Source organism: Alosa sapidissima, chromosome 22 (assembly GCF_018492685.1).
Source record: "Alosa sapidissima isolate fAloSap1 chromosome 22, fAloSap1.pri, whole genome shotgun sequence".
Lineage (NCBI taxonomy): Eukaryota > Metazoa > Chordata > Actinopteri > Clupeiformes > Clupeidae > Alosa > Alosa sapidissima.
Window position 1 is genome coordinate 11999853 of NC_055978.1, and position 23895 is coordinate 12023747.

General features: G+C 41.9%; 1 protein-coding gene across 1 annotated transcript in view; it reads right to left on the reverse strand.

The window, feature by feature from the left end:
* Positions 1-23895, reverse strand: part of plxnc1 (plexin C1) — a 49318-nt gene that overhangs the window by 12693 nt on the left and 12730 nt on the right. The window contains exons 10-23 of the mRNA XM_042078205.1: positions 23114-23247; positions 22833-23027; positions 21130-21232; positions 20602-20784; positions 19989-20156; positions 19613-19706; positions 18979-19095; positions 18169-18272; positions 17707-17748; positions 14257-14381; positions 9045-9243; positions 8310-8456; positions 3146-3314; positions 1792-1892 (exon numbers count right to left, since the gene is read on the reverse strand). Of these exons, the coding sequence (XP_041934139.1) occupies positions 1792-1892; positions 3146-3314; positions 8310-8456; positions 9045-9243; positions 14257-14381; positions 17707-17748; positions 18169-18272; positions 18979-19095; positions 19613-19706; positions 19989-20156; positions 20602-20784; positions 21130-21232; positions 22833-23027; positions 23114-23247 (1881 nt within the window). The remainder of the gene's footprint in view (positions 1-1791; positions 1893-3145; positions 3315-8309; positions 8457-9044; positions 9244-14256; positions 14382-17706; positions 17749-18168; positions 18273-18978; positions 19096-19612; positions 19707-19988; positions 20157-20601; positions 20785-21129; positions 21233-22832; positions 23028-23113; positions 23248-23895) is intronic.

Sequence of the window (23895 nt, forward strand, 5' to 3'; positions counted from 1 at the left end):
GATATAGTTATCCTACTGAGTGTAATCGTAGGTAATTACTATGTCAAGGCTAGGCAATACTATGTCAAGTCCAGAGCAGCTGAGGTGTGGCGATGACATCATCAATACGCAAGTAGGCTATGCGGTTTCACCGTCCAAACGAACTCACAAGGGCTACGGTTTCAGATTTTTCCACCCTGGGACCAGGTTTCAAAAAAGTGCGGTTTCAGGCAGTGCGTTTACGGGATTCGTTTGGACAATCGGCCAAGACGAAGCAAAACCGGTGCGTTTAACCCAAAAAGTGTCTCCATGTGGACAGGGCCTCAGGGCCATAAAGTCAAAATCAAACAGGTTAAAAAACAGCTTCTATCCACAAGCTGTCAAATCCATAACCCCAAATGCAAACTGAAAGAACTGTAACTGTTTAGCACTGTACGCACTTTTCATCTACTGTACCCTAATTCCTTTACTTAACCCTTAACTTTTTAAAATCTATTTATTGATTTTATCCTGGCATGACTGTTGTTTTTAATGATGCGTTATGCTGTCAATGTGGAGCTGCTTAACTGCTTTGTAAAGCAATGACAAATAAACTATTCTATTCTATCTATAAAGTGTAGGCCTAACATACTTTTTTCATGACTGTTGCACTTTCCAAAGCGAAAGTAATGCTCTCCAGATATGGCTATTCTAAGCTATCAAATATGTCAACATAACAGGCTTCATTAAGGAAAGTAGGCTACAAATGTGCAGGAAAAGTCTTAGGTCCAAGATATTCCATGAATTCAACTCTTCACAATCCTCTGCCGAGTTACTGCTTCGCCGTGCTATGCCACCTCAAAAACTTGCGTACGCGAGTTGAGACTTGACGTGAGATTCCAGCGTAGCCACCACTCACGTTCAAATTGATAAATGCCATGCTTTGTGTGGAAATGAGCGTACGCCTGTCCTACGCCTGTCTTAGGATGTTGAGCATGGTGGCTTTTCTACACACACACACACACATACACACACACACAGTCTGTATACCTTGTCATGTTTGAGGGTGTTGAGCATGGTGATGAAGGAGAAATTTTGGATTACTTAAATTTTTATGAAATAGAAGTGATTATTAATAATTGCATATGTATTAGAAGTGAATACTAATCTACATTTATTACATAGAAGTGATTAACAATTGTATATATTCTGTGTATGCTTTCTATACATTCAATACTGTGCATCAACTTTGCTTTGTCTGTCATTTGCTCTGTCCATGTCACGACTTTCTAATAAAGGTCATGTGACCCCCTTTGTCACGAGTTAAGGGTATTCTGCCCGAGGAAGTAATATTAGGAATATCTCAACAGGAACTAGACTATGGCAAGAAAATGCTGAAGGATGTATATGTACTGTATTGACCAATTATCTACTTACTTGGAGTAGCCACATGACTTGCGTATGGCGCATGGATCACATGCTATGTCCAAGAAGTGTCCATGTATTGTTTTTCTGCATGTATAGGGCTTTTTGGAAAATACCATTGTACTCATGTAATTTGTATTACCAATGTAACTAACATGCATAAGATGGGGCCTCACCCTAGAGAACTTTGAGTAGTGTTACTGGAACATGCTGTTGCCAGTGACTTTGCACCCGGTATCATGAATAAACCTGCAGTGGTTCCTCACACCTGAGTGTTGCCTGGATATTTTTGACCACAGTTACTTTTCTACACACGCGCACACACACACACACACACACACACACACACACACACACACACACACACACACACACACACACACACACACACACACAGTATCTGTGTACCTTGTAATGTTTGAGGGTGTTAAGCATGGTGACTTCCCCCATCACCTCTGAGCTGCTGTCCACTTCCTGTAGCGCCTCATACCGCCCATCCCGTTCATATTCTGCAGAAGAAGAACAAGAAGAGGGGGGGGGGGGAGAGGGAGAGAGGGCATTGCAAAAAAGGAGAAGAGAAAAAGTAAGAAAGAGAGGGGAGTACAGAGAAAAAAAGAGAAAATAGAGGAAGGGAGTGAAAGTGAGAGAGAATCAGAAACACATACACACACACACACACACTGGGGTGCTTTAGTAATGTAATACTACTAATAATATATCTGTTCCAAAGCACTATTGAAATATACCTCAGGTTCAGACATGTATCTAGTCCCATATACTGTATACCTCAGATTAAGACATGTAAAGCTGTCCAACCCCTGTAATTCAGGCGAAGTGCAAATAGCATTAAAAATCATAAAAAACTCCACTGTGTACGTGTACTGTGTAGCATTCATTAGAATGTATTTCTGTGTCCCAAACTTTAATATCAAAATGTTAATACAGGTATTATATTAAGCATAAATGTGTTAAAAAGAGCGTGTTTTTTGAACAAGCTCATTTAAAAGAACTTTAATTTGTCTGTGGACGGCAAACTTAGCGTAATAATAGTTGCAATTAAAGAAAGTGAATTTGAGCTAGTAATCTATTTTAGCCTGTGTGAGATTCTGAATCCGTGTGCACTCCCTAATTAGAACCAAACAAAAACGTCAACGTTCTGAAGTTAACGCTTATTTTAATTTATTATTTTTATTTATTTTTAACGCTGTTATTTTAAGGAAGAAATTAACTGGAACTTGAAGTAGTTCCAAATGGAAATTCACTAGTTCGCCGTCAGTATGATTGCTATGCTTGAGTGTAAATTAAGCGCCTGTTTGGCAAGGTAGCAGGCTGTGGTCTTGGAATGCCTGAAGCAGAGATCACGATAGAGCAATGGGCGCTTGCACCCCCTGTGTAAGGAGGATGAGTAACTGGGCTATCAGTGAAATAGAGGAGTAGGGGGAGGAGGAGGGATAATTTCACAAATGCCGGAGCGTGTGACGTAAGGAAAGGAGGCCGGCTTAAATACCCTGGCAGCGGTAGGCAGGTGGGTTAATTGCTGTCAATCATCCCTAAGCTCCTCCTGAACTTTGTTTAGAAAACATCATATAACACAAACCTATTCATTTTAATCTGAACGAACAGAGCTGTCAGCTAGCTCTTGTGGAGTGTGAACTCGCTCAATGCTGCAGGCTGGACTCGAACCTGTGTCCCCTTGGACACTGAGCCCGTAGAGGTGGTACAGGACTGTGCTCTCCTCCTGTCGTTAGCCTGCGGTACTCACCGATGTCGATGTCGCGGAGCTGCTGGGTGAAGTGGAAGCCGAACTTGCGGTGGAAGGTGAGCAGGATCTTCTCCTTCACCTGCTCCACGGTGTCACAGTCCAGCGCAGAGATGTCCAGCGGCTCACTCACCTCGCCCTCCGTGCCCACCGCAAACAGCACCGTCAGCTTCTACACACACACACACACACACACACACTTCAACATCAGCACCGTCAGCTTCTACACAGACACACACACACACACACACACACACACACACACTTCAACATCACCGCAAACAGCACCGTCAGCTTCTACACACACACAAACACACACACACACACACACACACACACACACTTCAACATCATCACCGCAAACAGCACCGTCAGCTTCTACACACACACAAACACACACACACTTCAACATCAGCACCGTCAGCTTCTACACAGACACACACACACACACACACACACACACACTTCAACATCATCACCGCAAACAGCACCGTCAGCTTCTACACACACACACACACACACACACACTTCAACATCATCACCGCAGACAGCACCATCAGCTTCTACACACACACACACACAAACGCACACACACACACACACTTCAACATCATCACCGCAAACAGCACCGTCAGCCTCTACACACACACAAACTTCAACCATCACTGCAAACAGCACTGTCAGCTTCTACACACACACAAGATATACACACATACACACACACACACACACACACACACACACAATCCTATACTATTACCAATACAGCTGCATTGAAACATAGAGGGGTGAAGTTTTACTCTACATTGATACACAGTCTTATGATAACTTCATGGACTGATTAATGAAGTCCAATGACTCTTATGACTGACTGAAATTCAATTTAAATTATAAAACAGCAGGTAGATTTAAAGCTGATGCACATTGGCACCAACATAAGCGTGGCGTCACTCTTTTACGACTGACAGCGACCTCATGCCGGCACACACACAGAGCTTTAAGACCTCAGACACACACACAGAGCTTTAAGGCCTCGGACACACACACACACACACACACACACACACACACACAGAGCTTTAAGGCCTCAGACACACACACACACACACACACACACAGAGCTTTAAGACCTCAGACACACACACACACAGAGAGCTTTAAGGCCTCGGACACACACACACACACACACACACACACACACACACACACACACAGCTTTAAGGCCTCAGACACACACAGAGGAAAGACGTCACTGCTGTTGAAAATCTCTTTCACTTTGACTTGCAGAACAATAATTTGCACTGAGAATCCCTGCAGAAACCACAGCAATCACACACACACACACACATGCACCCATGTGCACACACACACACACACGTGTCCTCCGTTCTATTAGATATATAACAAGTTCCTACTGGCCAAAAGCCCAACATGTTGTGAACACCTGGTATGTTTTTATGACTTCAGCTATGAATATTAATGTATTATAACGGTTTTATGTGTTGTTTCTCAATGTTGCATGAAACAACTTCAAAGAGGGATTCTATTTGTTTTTCTACAGTATAGCACTATTGCTGAAGCTATTACTGTCCTTTTAATACCATTTTCCATTTATCCTTTTATTATTATTATTATATATTTTTTCTCTTTCCTTTCACTATTTCATTTTATCTCTATATCAATACTTGTGTAAAGTTGATTATTAACATGTTATACGGTAACACTTTATTTTAATGTGTTGCTGTTACAGTGTACCTACCTAATTAGGTACAGTGGTACAACCTGTGTAACAACATGTACTATCAGGTACTATCATTGTACTTGCATTATGTATTTGTGGGTACCTACATATAGTTTTTACATTGTAATACTGAGTGCTTTTACAAAACTTTGCCAATTTGCCTAAATTTTCATCAGAGGCAAAGAGCTGACCTGAGACCTGCTGGATGGGGTAAATCTGGTCATGATAGATTTGATATACAAAGCATTCTTAGCTCCAGTCAAGGCCTCATTGTCTTCAGTACATGTAACAGCTGTGCTGCTACAACCTTGTTACTCTTTGATACAGTGGAATAAACCTATTAAGTGTACCAGTTAATTACTTACATGTACATATGACATGTATGTTATGTCTTCGATGTCTTGGAACAGGTCTACTAATTCACTACATAGTACATATATCAACGGTGTTGGTACACACTTATTGCTCTTTGATACAGTGGCATAAACCCAATAAAATGAAGTGTACCAGTTAAGTACTTACAATTACATATTACATGTATGTTGTGTCATTGGTGTCTTGGAACATGTCTGCCATTACCCTACATACTGTAGTACATGTATCAACTGTGTTGGTACACATTTATTACTCTTTTGATACAGTGGAATAAACACATTAAAATAAAGTGTACCAGTTAAGTACTTACATCTACATATATACATCCTGTCAATGATGTTATGCATCCTGTAATTGATGTGTTGAAACGTGTCTGCTGTTACACCACACAGTACATGTGAATTAGTAGACCTGTTCCAAGACAAGACCTGTTCCAGTTTATTCCACTGTATCAAAGAGTAACAAGGTTGTAGTCAGCACAGCTGTTACAGTACATGTACACTGAAGACAATGAGGCCTTGACTGAAGCTAAGCATGCTTTGTATATCAAATCTATCATGACCCGATTTACCCCATCCAGCAGGTCTCAGGTCAGCTCTTTGCCTCTGATGAAAATGTAGGCAAATTGGCAAAGTTTTGTAAAAGCACTCAGTATTACAATGTAACAACTATATGTAGTATGAGTATGAGTGTTTTTGTGTGTGTGTGTGTGTGAGAGAGAGTGAGAGAGGAGAGAGAGAGAGAGAGTATGAGTGTTTTTGTGTGTGTGTGTGTGTGTGTGTGTGTGTGTGTGTGTGTGTCTGTGTCTGTGTGTGCGCGCGGCTAACAACTCTGCCAACGTGTCAGCCAGCTAACTGAAAGAGAAGGATATGCTTTAACCGTAGCTCTGAAGTCTCGACTTCCTTCCTCTGTTGTGAAGCAGATCTGAGGTCTGAAGCCAGGGCAACACTTTTTTTGTTATATTTGTTTATTTGTTTGTGTTACGTACTGTGTGTGTGTTGTTCTAGCTGTATCATTGTGGGCAGCCATTTTATGTTATTGATTTTGTGTGATGTGTTGTCTAGAGCATGAGTTTGTAAATAAAGTTTGAGCTCCCAACAATCTGATTCAACACCATGCACACACACATACACACACACACACACAAACACACACACACACACACACACACACACACACACACACACACACACACATACACACACAGATGTCTCTTTTCCTGTCAAACCCCACCCAGGTGGCGTATGGATAGTGGTAGATTAGACAGTGGAGATTGTGGTAGATTAGAAGAAGGAAAAAAAGACAGAGCAGCATTTGGCAAACACAAATGTCACAGCATAGCACTGTGATATTGAACATACAAAAGTTGCAACATCACAAGGTTATCACCCCCACCCCAGCACCATCACAATTGAATTTTGACACATGTTTTTGGGAGGCTATGTGTGAACCCATAGCTCAAGGACTCACTGTAGCCTCTTGTCTGTTTGTCCAGGCTTTCTTCAGTTTTTCAGTTTGTAGCACACAACTTTATGAAAGAGGTGCGTTACCATGGGGATGTTCAAGTCTTGGGCCTGAAGTGTGAGTGGCTGTTAGCTCCATGAGAGTGTTTGGATGTCAGTGGTGTGGAGTAGGGAGCGTCAGTGGTGTGTTTGGGTGTCAGTGGTATTTTTGTGTGTCAGTGGTGTGTGTGTGGGTCAGTGTTGTGTGTGTTTGGACGTCAGTGGTGTGTTTGGTATGGAGGACCGCAGGTGTCACTAAAAAAGTGATTTCATTCATTTGCCATTGTAAATGGTAATAAAAAATGAAATTATGAAAACAACTTGTAAATTACAAATTAATCCATCAATAAATGCTTCTAATTTAAAAAGGGATACAAACCCAACATAAAACACCCAATAAGTAATTGGACACTCTAATTCAATATTATAATCTTGCATTTCAAATTTCAATTGCTTATCCATTTTGAAGCTGTTTTTCCTTTTCCTTTTTCAAATTCGAAAACAAGTTGTTTTCATAATTTCACTTGTTATTACCATTTACAATGGCAAATTAATTAAATATTTTATTACTTTTTCAGGTGGAGCAGCCGTGGCCTACTGGTTAGTGCTTCGGACTTGTAACCGGAGGGGTTGCCGGTTCAAACCCCAACCAGTAGGCCCTTGAGCACTGCACCTAACCCCTCACTGCTCCCCGAGCTGTTGTTGCAGGCAGCTCACTGCGCCGGGATTAGTGTGTGCTTCACCTCACTGTGTGTTCACTGAGTGCTAAGTGTGTTTCACTAATTCACGGATTGGGATAAATGCAGAGACCAAATTTCCCTCACGGGATCAAAAGAGTACATGTACTTATACTGTGACACCTGTGGTCCTCGATAGTTTGGATGTCAGTGCTGCGTGTGATGTCAGTTGTGAGTTTGGATGTCAGTGGTGTGTTTGGTTGTCAGTGGTGTCTGTGGTTGTACGTGGTGTGTTTGGGTGTCAGTTGTGTGTGTGGTTGTCAGTGGTGTGTTTGTGGATCAGTGGTGTGTTTGGTTGTCAGTGGTGTGTGTGGTTGTACGTGGTGCGTTTGGTTGTCAGTGGTGTGTTTGGATGTCAGTGGTTTGTTTGGTTGTCAGTGGTATGTGTGTGGTTGTCAGTGGTGTGTGTGGTTGTCAGTGGTGTGTTTGGATGTCAGTGGTTTGTTTGGATGGTGTTTGTGGTGGCGAGGGTATCGTTGCTGGACACGGTGTAAGTGGTGTGTTACCAGGGAAGACACAGATACACACACACACACACACACACACACAGAGCTAGTGGTGTGTTACCAGGGGGCTCAGGGTCTATACACGCACACACACACAGACACAGAGCTAGTGGTGTGTTACCAGGGGCCTGAAGTCTACACACACACACACACAAACACACACACAGAGAGCTAGTGGTGTGTTACCAGGGAGCTGAAGTCTACACACACACACACAGAGACAGAGCTAGTGGTGTGTTACCAGAGGCCTGAAGTCTACACATACACACACACACACACACACACACAGAGCTAGTGGTGTGTTACCAGGGGGCTGAAGGCTTGGGCCTGCCACAGCAGCCAGTCTTCGTTGAGGGTGTAGAGGGCCTTCCCTGTGACTGAGTCCACCGGCCCTTTACTGATCTGCTCCATCAACGCACACACCAGCAGGTATAGAGGCTGCCCCACACACTCCTGATGGACACACACACACAAGATACACACACACACACAAGATGCACACACACACACACACACACACACCACACACACACACACAAGACACACACACACACACACGCACACACGATACACACACACACACACACACACAAGATGCACACACACACACACAAATACAAGATACACACACACACACACACACACACGATACACACACACACACACACACACACACAAACACAAGATACACACACACACACACACACACAGAGACAAACACAGAAGGCTTTATCAGAAAACCCACCAAAATAACTGACCAAGTGCCTCTTAACCACTAGTTGTAAAAGTGGTCATGACTATACATGTTAAAGGGATATCCCAACTTTTAGCTATAGGCTAGCAATAAGCTAACTGGTGTAACCCTCTTACAGTGGATTAAGCTACGCTAGGCTAATGTCAGACTGGGTTATTGCACACACACAGAAGAGATCTTTCCTCTTATATTAACTCTAGGAAATAAGGAAAAAAGCTGATTTCCCCAAAAAGTTGATATGGTCATAAGTCTGAATTAATATAAAAAAAACACAATTCCTGACTGACCCTGAGAAAGCCGTAGAGGCAGATGGACATCCAGTTGGTGAGCAGCTTCTCCACGATGGACTCGGTGCGCCGCAGGAGCAGCTTGGGCTGGGCGTTACTGGGCTGGTCCATCAGGGACACCAGCAGCTGCTCCATCACCTGCGTCAGGTACGGCAGGTCGTCATGCAGCGCCAGCGTCAACAGAGACGCCACCATCACTCTGGGGAGTGTAGAAATGGAAGAGGTTAAGGAGAGAGAGAATGAAAGATGGGAGGAAGACAGAGGAGGGAGAGATGCAGATGTAAGAGCAAAGGGAGAGAGAGGGGGGGTTGAGATAGGAGCAAAGAGCGAGAGAGAGAGGGAGAGAGATCCATAGGTAGAAATGAGGAAGGATAAGACGATGAAGAGGCAAAAAGAACAAAAGATAGGAGGAGAGAGGGGGGTAGAGAGAGAGAGAGAGAGAGAGAGAGAGAAAGAGAGAGAGACGGAGTTGAAATACGAGAGGAAGCATTAAATGGGGAGAAAGAGGGAGAGAGAGAGAGAGCAGAGTGCAAGAGGAAGTGAGAGGTTGAGTTGGGGAGAGAGGGGAAATGAAGAAACAGAAAAGGGAAGGAGGACGAGTGCGTCAAATGGGGCAAGAGCCAAACAATTCTGAGAATCAAACAACATGAGCAGCAAACTCTCCCTTTGACTAGACACCGTGTGTGTGTGTGTGTGCGTGTTATGCAGTCTGTGTGTCTAGCTTTGCCAGCAATTTTGCTCTTCGTCCAAAGAGTCGGAACAAGATGTGAAATTGAGTACCAGACCTCACTGGTGTCATGGGGTCAGGTGACATATGTGGGGGAATAACTGCAGAACTAAATTTAATTCCCTTTTTATCCTTTGTTTGAATATTTACATTTTATATCTAATCATTTAGCCACTTACAACATTGAGGAATAACATTAAAGCTGCAATGCAGAGGAGACCGTAGGTAACAGGTACAACTGGCATTGCCTCAAGATACCCTATAGAGCCCAGTGCCAGATCAGAACACTCATGTGTGTGAATACATCCTGATACCCTATAGAGCCCAGTGCCAGATCAGAACACTCATGTGTGTGAATACATCCTGATACCCTATAGAGCCCAGTGCCAGATCAGAACACTCATGTGTGTGAATACATCCTGATACCCTATAGAGCCCAGTGCCAGATCAGAACACTCATGTGTGTGAATACATCCTGATACCCTATAGAGCCCAGTGCCAGATCAGAACACTCATGTGTGTGAATACATCCTGATACCCTATAGAGCCCAGTGCCAGATCAGAACACTCATGTGTGTGAATCCATCCTGATACCCTATAGAGCCCAGTGCCAGATCAGAACACTCATGTGTGTGAATACATCCTGAGCTGCAGGCTGGGGCGGACATCTTTGCCATTACCGTCACAACAGTGGTGATGATTCAGTCAGGAAGAAACGCATTGCTGTGATGAAGCTGGCGACTGGAAAGTCTGACATTTCGCCACCACATCGCCCTTCTCTCCCGATATTTCGCCACTACACCACCCTTCTCTCTCGACTTTTCGACACGGTGTCACCTCACTCACCACCACTGCCTTCAGCAGGGACAGAGGCACATGTTCGACCTTCTCAGACTATTTACATGGTGCAGATTTCTCAGTAGTGTCATATTGGATCCTACAGTTAGAGGCACAATAAGCCCATTTCACAGTTTCAGAAAGTAAAAGTCCTGCCATGTATTCCTTCTGCACAGGTCACACTGCTAATTAAATTACCTATCTGGCCGCTAATTAGCTAACCTACCTGGCCGGTAATTAGCTAGCTTACCTGGCCGCTAATTAGGATCAGCTGGTTTATCAAATGGTTGTTATCAAATAATGTCCGCCTCTGCATAAGACCCTCTCTGACTAGCTCCAGGCTGTGTTCCAATTAGCATACTTCTGTACTTACAATCATAGACATAATATACATAGACGCCGCATTGGCTGCTGGAAACAAGAAATGCGGCCGCCATCTTGGACCGGTCATACTCCTCATTGCGTTGCAGCAGAAAACACAAGATGACAGCACTGTGCAGCATGTTCCTGCTCAAATCGGCGGACCATACTCGGGGGATTTACTTTTCACAAGTAAGATTTAACATTACCGTACTATTGGTTGTATTTTGTATTTTCGAACAATGTGGCCTGTATCATAGCTACATGTATGACCTTTGCAGCAAAAAAAACCGCGTGAAAATCTGTTCGGTATTCAGTGAGATATGATTAATTAAGTGTGCTGACAGCTCATTGCACCGGCCAAACAGATTACACTGAGTGGAGTGGATGACCGGTCCAAGATGGCGGCTCCAAATCTCGTCAGCGCTAGTAGGGAGCAGCGGTCGATGCGGCGTCTATGTATATTATGTCTATGCTTACAATACCTATTATGAGTGCACTTGTGCAGTTATATTAGGTATTGTAAGTACATAATATTGAAAGCACACTATGTGGATATTTGATTTAGTTTATATAGTATATTTAGTATTTTCTTATCTTCTACTGTCTCTATTGTACAGTGGAGTTTTTTTAGATGCATAACATTTTCTCCTGTAAGTGCATGTTGTGTGTGATGTCTGTATGCTACTGAGACCTTGAATTTCCCCTTGGGGATCAATAAATTATCTATCTATCTATCTATTATCTATCTATAAGTATGCGGATTGGAACACAGTCCCAGAGTCAAACCTAACCCTCTTAGGACCCTATTACAGGGGTTAGTCAGCTGCGACACTCGTGTGGGGAGAAAAACACAAACCTACTGTATTTAACATGTTGCCTAAGAAATGCACAAACTTTGCCATTAAAATGAGTTTCTTTGGCAAAAACAACGGTTCCTCCGTGCACCTAGTGTGAAGTGAAGTTACGGCAGAAAACTCTCTTCTTAAAGGAATTATCCGGAGTAAAATGCACTTTAGATCAATTTACGGATGATTGGGTGTACATACGTTGAGTTGACATCAAAATCATGTCATTCGGATGTGTTTTGAGAAAGTTCGATTTTACCGTTTTTAGTCAAAACTCGTTAGCCTGGAAGTGACCAGGGCAAGTCATTTCGCCGCTACAAAATGCTATTTTTATACCTCTTCTACAGTTTCAAACAACATTACACTTACGTGGTAGTGAGTAAAGGGTCCCTAAACCCAAACCGAAGTATCCCGAGGTCTTTATGTGGTCGGATAGAGAGTCCAGAATGAATTTCATCAAGCCAGTACCTTTCCGGAAATGTTGCTGCTGCAGCTGGCGTCTTTAGGGGAAAGTCCGTAGGAGTCGACTGCCGAGTGTGGAGTAACACGCTCTGGAAATTCACAATTTCGTCGCCGTTTTTAAACCGTAAAAATGTTTTAAGCCGTAAAAGTGCTGAAAACATTGCTACCATTTCCCACCACGTATCTATGCGAGGCCGGGTTTTCGGCAATGACTGCAACTAAGACCAAATTGCGCAATCGACTGGACATTTCAAACACACTGAGGGTGTCACTGTCTTCCATCACCCCCAGATGGAACCTTGTTGTTGCAGGGAAACAAGCACAGGGCTCCCACTGATTATATTCGTAATGCACGTTTAGTTGCCATGTTTTGTTCCCATATTTTGTTAAGCATGTTCACACTTTCAATTCAAGTTTCAATTTTCACTTCTTCAAGTTCACGTTTTTTTTAAGAGTTCGTTACCTGTGTGAACTGTTCATACATAACTGGAGCTAGTTCTTTTCAAGTAATGTATGCACAACACATATGGAACATGGAACCCCCGAACCCCGAACACCCCCCCCCCCCCCGGTCTGTGAAAAAAAAATGGGAATCAAACCGGTCCATGGTACATAAAAGGTTGGGGACCCCTGCTCTATCCGACCACATAAAGACCTCGGGATACTTCGGTTTGGCTTTAGGGACCCTTTACTCACTACCACGTAAGTGTAATGTTGTTTGGAACTGTAGAAGAGGTATAAAAATAGCGTTTTGTAGCGGCGAAATAATATGCCCTTCTCACTTCCATGCTAACGAGCTTTGACTAAAAACGGTAACATCGAACTTTCTCAAAACACATCTGAATGACATGATTTTGATGTCAACTCAACGTATGTACTCTCAATCATCCGTAAATTGATCTAAAGTGCAACTTGATCTTCACGCTACAGATTTTCTCTGTATAGAAAGTTCCGTTATCAGTGAGAACATCAGCATGCTTGCAACCTGATCATGTGAGTGTTTGGATGCGGGGAGATTAAATAGCCACTCATACTCAAATTCACACTCACACACACACATACACACTTTTCACAGTTCTCTCTTTGCCAGGACCACTTCCTGGAAACAAATACAGATAAGAAACTGTGATCTGTGCTGCTGTTTTCAGTTCTCTGAAGCCAAAAGCTTAAGGTTAAACTGTTAACCATGTTGTTAGTTGCTTTGGTTAAAAATGCGTCAGCCAAATGTAATGTAATGTAGTGTAAAACACACACACACACACACACACACACACTGTGGTGCTATGCTGGTACTTTCAAAAACTTTTGCTATACCACTAAACATGCACATTATCTTTTTTTTTCTGGGCTATCAAACTTGGCTGATTAATATATATATTTTTCCCTTTGCTGAGCAGGATTGTGCTGACCAATACAGTAGATTCCTGCCTTAAACGGAATGGTCATCATTTCTAATAAATGACCAATACAGTAGATTCCTGCCTTAAATGGAATGGTCATCATTTCTAATAAATGACCAATAGAGTAGATTCTTGCCTTAAACGGAATGGTCATTATTTCTAATAAATGACCAATACAGTAGATTCCTGCCTTAAACGGAATGGTCATCATTTCTAATAAATGCTGAAAGCATCATGCTGAATAAAACAAGTACATTTATCTGCCAGTGCAGTAAGGAAATTTACCTTAAATTGTCTTAAATCTTCAATCTTATCTTCAATTAAGATAAAATTACTTACTCCACTGGCATATAAATCTACTTGTTTTTATGTCTGAATTTAGGAAGATTTTGACTTATTTTAAGTCAAATAATCTTACACGAAAGCTCAAAGTAAGTATCTTTATACTAAAAACAATACTAACTACATTTTTTTATCTTAATATAAGATTATAACACTTGGGAAGATCATTTTTTGCAGTGCACACACACACACACACACACACACACACACACACACACACACACACACACACTGACTTGTCCTTAACGAGGAAGTTCTTCTGCTCTTCCAGCGTGTGGACGAACGAGGTGAGGAAGAGCTGATCTCTGATCAGACGGGAGAGGGCCCTGCATCTCTGGTCCTGTTGCTCCTTCACTGACAACTACAGGACACAGAACAGTCACTTTCACTTTCTGGGTACATTCACACCAACAACAACAGGACACAGAACAGTCACGTTCACTTTCAGGGTACATTCACACCAACAACAACAGGACACAGAAGTTATGTTCACTTTCAGGGTACATTTACACCAACAACTATAACTCTGATGATTAGGGCAAAAAAGTATCACTTTAGCTAATATGAATGACAACGTCCAAATACACAGTTTTTCTCGATTGCTTTAATGCCTGTGTCAACTCTGACATTATGTTTTCAAAACAATTAACACTCTGGTCTAAACAAAAGCACTCTGGACAAAATGACATATTTTGCTTGCAAAAGGCTCTTACAAAACATTTAAAACATGCACCAAAAGCAAATTATCTCGTAGTCAAATTGCTGTGTGATTTCAATCAATCATTACACACTGGACAACAAAATGCAAAATACAGTACTCAAAATGAGGAGCTCTCATTTTTGCTATCTATGTGCCATTTCTTTCAATTTTTGTCTGATATCAGAACAACTACAACTTGTATTCATTCTTCTGGAGATGTAGCTGTTATTGTCATGTAAGACCTACAGTACTGTAAGCACCTAGTAAAGATACATTTCATTTAACTACAACTTGTCATTTTTCATTGAAATAGGCCAACAGTAGACACCTTTTGTACTGTTTTCTTCACCAAATAGGCAGTACAGTACTTTCTCTAAATGTGCCTTAGATCCATACTTGCAAATAGCAACACAGAACAGACATGGTATCTCTTATGGATAATGAATGATTGCTGATTGAAGAATTTTGCAAAGGCGTTTCACACAAGTGTATCAGAGATTCAGACTTACTGTATGCAAGGAATCTCTACCACTTGTGAATAGGTGTTTTTCTGTTGTTTAGCACAGGAAACCAATAGAGTTTGGGGTCTTTGAATGTCATCTCATCTGTAATAACTGTTTTTTATAAAAGGGTGTGAGAAATGTTTGAACCCAATGCAACACAACGCAAGAGATGACTCAAAGCAATCGAGAAAAACTGTCAACTATTTCAATAACAACATGAAGAATGATATAGTTGGGGATCACTTTCAGGGGTGCACTTCTAGAAAACGTAGTTGGCTAACTTCCGTCACAATCTTTGTAGTTAGAACCGTGGTTCTTGGATTTGGTGTTTTTAGAAAGGGTGGATCGAACATTCAATCACAAAAAGTTTGTTGGTTGGAACTAATGCCCCTGAACAGTCACACTTGTCTCGTTCCTTGGTAGTTCCGGTTGGTGATGTCGTCAGTGTCAAAGGATAGGACACGAGCCTAACCAAAAATCACGAAGTGGTTGTTTTTCTTGTGACTCAATGATTGGGCTATGCTGTTGTGTCTTTACGTTCATTAAAAGATATCAAAGAGAAATTGGCCTGGGCTACTTACTCTCCTGCTAGGCTCACTCTACTTATATTAATTCCAGTGTTGGCTTGCACTGTGATAGGCTCGTTTTTTTCACAAACTCGAGAAATCAGCATGCTGATCAATGACACAATGGGTAAAGCAGGTGACTTGATATTAGAAGGACGTTATAGGTTCGATACCCTCATTAGGCGGCATTGCTCTCTTGCTTCTGACTACGTGCGGTTGAACTAGTGTGACACGTTGAAATATTAAATAAAGCTATGCAACTTTATTTTAAACAATTATTTTGAACTTATGTCAAATATGGTTTATCTACATAGAGTAATATATAAATACATATATAGGGTCAAAACCTTTTTGTTGTGTCTCGTAAAAGGAGAGACAGGAGATTGTTATAGTTATGTTTATAGTCATGGTGTGAACGGCCCTTTAGGCCTCTTTCACAGCTGGCTCATTTGGAGCCATTGAATAGGAACTTGGAGCGTTCCCTCCAAAGATCGGCCCGGTTGGGTATATATGAACACAGCAATCACACTCCGTTTCAGAACAAAACAAATGGACCAAGCCCGCCGAGAGGAGATGGCCTTGGCTCATTTCCAATCGAACTGTAAAGCGGCATGTTATGTCTAAAATATCTGTCAAAGTCGAAGCAACAGTCTATGTGAAAGACAAAATTCATATTAATATATGATTAAAATTAATATATGATTAGGCCCATGAATCCGAAACAAAATAGGTATTGAAACACCCTTATTCATTTTGCTGACACTTTAATACAAAGTGGCTTACAGTTAACGTTGAATACACAGCAAAAAAAAAGAACAAAAATCTACACTGAGCGAAACTCCAGGAGAGAAACAGAACTGGATCAAACCCATAGAGTCAGAAAGATTAAGGAAATAGAACCTCCCTTATGAAAAAGACCTACAGGAATCTTATACGGTAGTACTCTTATAGGAGGAAATATTATAGTAATCTTAAAGGAATACCGTATATATCATAGGAATCTTAAAGCATTTTGGGACATACTATAGTAGCACTATAAGACTGTACACTACCACTTTGCTTTGGACAAAACATCTGCTAAATTACATAAACATAAATACACACACATAAACATAAACAAAACATAAACATACCACAGAACTACTATAGAAATAATATAGTATTGTTATAGTTCTTTCTCGTAAGGGAGAACCTAATGAGATACAGAACCAGGGCCAGGAAGGCCTCTTTAAAGGAACTTACAGTAAGAGATGGAACTGCAAGAGGAACATGGGTTAGCGTGATAGACGTGCAGGAAGAATTGGTCAAAATATAACCAAAAACGGAAGAAACCACACCACACCACATTTCTAGATGCACTGGATGTTATTATTGCGCTAGTCTCGGCTGTGCAGCATTTGTCAAGTCCTGCCAAAACGTTGGGCAATTAAAAATGACCACTGCATCTAGAAACAGAGAATGCGGTTTCTTCTTTTTTATTTTAGAATCACTTAGTGACCAGCACCTCACTGAGAAGTATTCACGGTGTGTGTTTGCTCTTTCCGAATGAAACTAACAGTGCCAGAAAAATAACATCTGTTAACATTAGTGACCATTAGTGAAAAAGGTCAGTGAGGTGAAGTCGGGTTAGAATTCAATTTACTGAACACCAAACATGCCCAGTAATAGAGGTTGGGGTGGAAGACAAAAATGAGAAATGGGCAAGTTGTGTGTTGGCAACAACACTCTTCAGACCTTTCTTTCTAGATTTGCAATGTTTTAACGACTGGTGATTGTGCATTGATGCAATTGTAAGTTATTTAGGTGTGTGTGTGTGTGTGCGTGTGTATGGGGGGGGTGCATGTGTCTGTCTGTGTGTGTGTGTATGTGTGCAACTATTTTGCTGTTTCCTCTTGCATATCATCTACAATCGCTCACCTGAGTTATGTCTTTCATCATAGATGTTGCCAAGGGTCCTCCCTAAAATACACAAGTCCAAAAAAAAAAAAGGTTTTGCCATCAACATACTATATCTCTATATTGTATTGCATGCATTATATATGCATTAATCTGCTAGTGGTGTAGTTTAGCTACTTCAGGAAAGAAGATTCTAGAAGCAATCTGCTAATGGTGTAGTTTAGCTACCTCAGGAAATAAGATTCTAGAAGTAATCTGCTAGTGGTGTAGTTTAGCTACCTCGGGAAATAAGATTCTAGAAGCAATCTGCTAATGGTGTAGTTTAGCTACCTCAGGAAATAAGATTCTAGAAGCAAAATGCTAGTGGTGTAGTTTAGCTACCTCGGGAAAGAAGATTCTAGAAGCAAAATGCTAGTGGTATAGTTTAGCTACCTCGGGAAAGAATATTCTAGAAGCAAAATGCTAGTGGTGTAGTTTAGCTACCTCGGGAAAGAAGATTCTAGAAGCAAAATGCTTGTAGTCCAGAAACGGAATGGCTCCTGTGCTGGATATCAGCTCCAATCTTTCAGTCTGCATATCCACAAAACCTACAAGCAACAAGAGAGATGTGTGAATGTGTGTGTTGGGGGAGGGGTGGGGGGTGTTGTGAATGTGTGTGTTGGGTGGGTGTTGTGATGTGTGTGTGTGAGGGGTGTGTAACAAACAAAGTCACAAGGCAGCGAGACAGCATCCATAAGTAATTTCTCGACCCAAACCCCGTCACGCTCTCCCCACAAAAAAAAAAAAAATATTTCTTTTAAAAAAAGAGGCATGTACTTTTTCTCACTTTATGTGAAAATAATTCATACAGAAAGATTAAGGACCTGCAGACTTTCACACTCACACACACACACACACACACACACACACCATCCAATAATCCAATAATCCAATCAGGCATCATCATGTTAATTAGTAGCACACTCCAGAAGACTCCAGCAGAGACCAAGATTTGATTGGTTGTGTGAGATGTGTGTGTCTTGAGGGAAGTGACCTTGGCCGATCAGAGCTAGACGTGAGTTGTGTGAGGGGTGTGTGTAGAGGGGTATGGATCTGAGGCGTGTGTGAGTGTGAGTATAGATGAGTGTGTATAGAGGGGTGTAGGTGTGTGTGTGTGTGTGATGTGTATGTGTGTAAGTGTGAGGGTTGTGTGTAGAGAGGTATGGATGTGGAAAGAAGGGTAGGAGGGGTAAGGATATGTGGTGTGTGTGTGTGAGGGTTGTGTGTAGTGGGTGTTTTCCTGAGGAGACTGACCTTGGCGGATGTCATTGCGGATCTCGCATTCGATCGTTTCAATCCGCCTTTGCATCTGATCTCTTAGCATTCTCTGCTTCTTACGATGGAAGTACAGACCCACCACCACCATCACCGCTAACACACACACACACAAACAGAAATGCACACAAAAACAAATGCACACAAAGAAAGAAATAATTAATAGAGCATAATGCTCTTGCTAAACACTTATTTTGGTGACTTTGGTCTGAGAAAAGCACTCCACAAAAAGCGCATCAGTGGCTTACTTACTTAACCACACGCACACACACCACCAAAATTGTGATCCATATCAGAGAATAAGACATCATGTGACTGAACTCAGCTGAATTACCATGGCAACGCTGCAGTTAGTATGAACTAAAACTGCCATTTACATCCAGAGTGTGAGTGTGAGTGTGAGTATAGATGAACCCTGTTGCTCATAATGATTTTAACTAAATTATTTACTTTTCATGGTTGCTATATATGTCTATTTTGTCCAAGGTGATTTATAAACATAAGTTCTGTGACAAAATGCAGATACATACAGTATGATAGATAAAAGTATCTGCCAAATGAATCCATGTAAATGCAATGTAAATTATATAATGCCCCCCATAACGGTCCTTACCACAGATGACTATAGTGGTGCTGGTAGAGATGGCAGTAACGTAGAGCAAGTTGCGGCTCTTTTGAAGGTTGAATGAAAACTTTCCAACAGTGATCTAGAACAAAAAGGTAACAAGTCATGATACTGATGACAATGATGGAGCTATCCTATAATTAACGACTAACATTAAGCTATGTTCAGTAAGATCGTGCATTGATGATGGAGCTATTCTGTAATATCCTTGAATTCCCCTTGGGATCAATAAAGTATCTATCTATCTATCTATCTATCTATCTATCTATCTATCTATCTAAACGATTAACATTAACAGTAATAAAACTTTGTTCAGTAAGATCTTGCATTGATACTTTTAAATGTAAAGTAAAAAGTTGCTCACCTTCAGTGAGTCTATGTGGATGCCAGGCTGATTTTCGATATCACAGAGAACTGAGGTGGTGTCATTGCTGTCTTCGATTCGGTCTATCACACAGACATATGACACCTCCCCCTGCATCGCCTGGACCTGGATCTCTGATTCCTTCAGATTCAGGAAGTCTGCAGTTTTCTGGACAGAGGGAAAGATACTAGGGGTGTAAAGGTAGGCTACAAATATTTGTACCAAACCGTTTAGGTACAGAATGTTAGGTTCAATACAGATGTGTACCAAATGTACCGAATGCTGTCTTAAGCAGGAACCATGTTTCAAATTTGAGTTCCCACACAAACATATTAAGTGGCGGACCTTTTGTCTCAGATTAGTTAATTAACAATAAAAACATTTGACACCTTTCCAAAATACTATTCCTCCTATTGAGCATCAGCAATATTGTCAGTGAATGTTAGAGTATAGGCTTACTGAACCGAAAATTAACCAAATTTCAACACTGATGTTGGAATCGGGATTTTTGGGTACCGTTAAATGTCTACAGGCTACATGTGCGCAGTTGTACCTTACGTTGACTATCAGTCGGCCCTTACAGTGTATGTGCTGTGTAAAGTAAGGGGGCTACCTGTATGGTGACGGACATGTCGTTGCCGGTGCGTGTGGTGGTGAAGCTGGTGAATTGTGGGTTTCGGTGGTAGGTGAGCTCCTCTCTGCAGGTCACTGAGGTGTTCCCCACCAACAGCTCCACAGACACCTGTCTGGACCCGGAGGAGTCCAGTACACCAGCAGGGGTGGAGTAGACAGTCGTCTGGAGGTGCAGATGACCATGATAAATACACACACACACCTACAGCATGTATGTATATCAACACCAGGAAGGATGGAATAGAGAAATGTCTGGAAATACAAATCTCAAAGTCTTGAGATTGAAGTCTTGAGATCGACCTGAGTCCAGTTCTCACAGTACACTAAGCTGGTGGGCGGAGAGTTGTGGGAGGGCTGGGGGCTTAGCAGCAGAGTGAGACAGAAGTGGATAACAAAGCTAAGTCGTTTTGGGGGGGGGAGGCTTATGATGACGGGAGGCTAGAGCCACAGAAAACTTTTGCCGCAAAACCGCTGCGATACTTCCGCAAAACAGAGGACTCATTCTTACCTCAATCTTTCTCTTGAGGGTGATGTCCTCAGGCTGTTCTTTGTGCTTCACCTTTTCCACAAACTTCATGTTAGAACCCTCTAACGCAATCTCTCTGCCTCCACTGCAGAACACAGAACATAGAACCCAGCATCAGGTCACGTGTGTGGGAGCACCTGAGGAAACTAGTATGATCTTCCTCTTGTCCCAACAGAACCCAGCATCAGGTCACATGTGTGGGAACACCTGAGGAAACTAGTGTGATCTTCCTCTTATTTCAACAGGTGCCTGACAGTAGTCAACACACCAATCACATGGTACAGAATAACATAGAATAAAACAATAAACTAATACATAAATAACATTAATATAGGCAAAGAATATTTCCTCTAGCTCACAAAACCAACACAAGGGTTGGGCTCCTGAGTAGGACAAACTACAACTACAACAACAACAACGATTAAAATAATAATAACAATCATCATACATGTTGTTGTTATTACCATCATTAGTAGTATTAGTATGTAGTATATGTGATGAAAACATATACTGTATACTCATTCATGCGAATACATGTGAAAGTTCAGTGAAGTTCAGTAAGCACAATGAGGGAAATTTAAAGATGCTGATGCTCACAGTAAACTAAATATGCTGAGATAGCTGTTTTTAAAACAGCCTGGTAAGAAACAGTGAAGTGACGCTTATGTGAATCCCCCTTATCAGTGACCGGCATCCTATACAATCAGATACGAGAAGCAAAGTTGTGACGGAGAAGCATAGTTTGTAATGGAGACAGCCTAACTCGAACCTAAAACAACACAGACATCACGCACAGTCCCAAAACCAGAAGCAAAGTTTGTGACAGAGACAGCCTAACTCAAACCTAGAGCTACACAGACAGAGCAAGGAAGAGAGAAGTGAAATGGTTGTGCTGCTGGCAAATACACTGACAGCTGTGGTGAGATGGCTGCTTTCAACAGAGCCTGGTAAAAAACAGTGAAGTGATACTAGACACAGGCATGATTGTGCTACGGTGTGAAATGGGGACACATGGAGTGCAATGACAGAAAGACACACAGACAGGCAGGCCGACACACACACACAGGCAGACAGAAAGACAGATATGTAGACAGACAGACAGGCAGGGAGGCAGACAGACAGGCAGACAGACAGACAGAAAGACAAATATGTACATAGACAGACAAAAAGACAGATATCTAGACAGACAGACAGACAGACAGACTGACAGCTGCAGGAGAACTTATTACATGTAAGTAAGAAGTAGATTTGCACATACAGTACAACATATGTAACGGATGGCAGCTAGCACAGCTGTGCATGTGGAATGTTGGTAAACCTCACTCCCCGACACATTAAGAGTAGTGCTGGCATGAAAGCTAGCAGCCTGGGCTTTTATCTCAATTGTCAGCACGCTCGACTTACGATCCGAGGTGCTCCTATTCGCAGGTTCGAGTCCAGGCCTGTGCAGGGCTAAACTCCGCAGGTTCAATACAACGCAGGTTACACATGAACAGGTTGGTTCTCTATTACACGATGGGATGGTGTGTTTCCTTAGGGGGAACGGAGCTGAATAGCCTATATCATATGCCATTTTAAGGACTCTGTATATGCTGTACTCTGGAGATGCTCTTCAGGATAGATGCATGAGACTGTACCTGGCCCATGTGGTCTTTGGTTTTCAGGATAGATGTATGAGACTGTACCTGGCCCATGTGGTCTTTGGGTTCAGACGGCTGCAGATCGGTGGGGAGTCGTAGGTGAGTTTGGTGTTGCCATGACACTGGCCATCCATCGTCAGTAAACAGACTCTCACGGTTCCTTTCACGGTTCTGCTCGGAATGTGGAATGTCAGAGACTCATGGGAACTGGAGTTTCTAGAATGGGACAACACTGGGGACCTGGTCATGTGACAAAACAGGAAATTAGATCACACATTTCACACACTCAGTTTAAATGTTTTCCCATGGCAAGGAAAGGTACCTACTCTTTTGGATTGCAGTCCATGTTTCCTTGGAAACGGACCTTTGTGACTGATTCCAGGTTCCTTCCTTTAATGACTGCACGGTTTCGGCCATGTATGGAAACCTCATCAGGTGTCATGGATAGAATGTCTGGCTTCTTAGATTACGAGCAAAACAGAAGAAAAACAAGAGGGAGTGAGAGAGAGGGGGAGAGAGAGAGAGAGAGAGTGAAGAAGATATAACAAGAGATAGAAATATACAGATACACAGTGTGCGAACAGATTGATGCAGTTAACAGCAACATTTGTCAACAGGTCAACATATTTGTCTACAGGTCAAATGTCTAAGTCAGCGGTTCCCAAACTTTTTTCCCCGCGGACCACCTTCTACATCCTGACTCAGCTCGCGTACCCCCACCATCCAACACATAAAAAAGTAACACATTCTATTGACTCATTCCAGGCATCGTGTTTAATTAGCCGCCCTACATAATAACAAAATCAAAATGTGCAACTGGTCTATGAGCTCTCACGCTAAAATGAAAAACCACACTAGAATGGTTAGATAGCATCTCACTGCAGACCAGGCACTGTTGCTTTGGGAAGTAGGAAGTCATGGGAAGGAAATCATGTGTATTGTGTGTAGCTTATATTTTAATGAATACATAGCCTATTATAGAGTTTACAAATGATTTCCTTTAATTTCACATTTCCATATTATTATAACCCGATTCAAAAGTATGTATTAGTTATGAATTAATTAGATTATTAATTCATTAATCATTTTTAACTCCTTTCCGCCATTG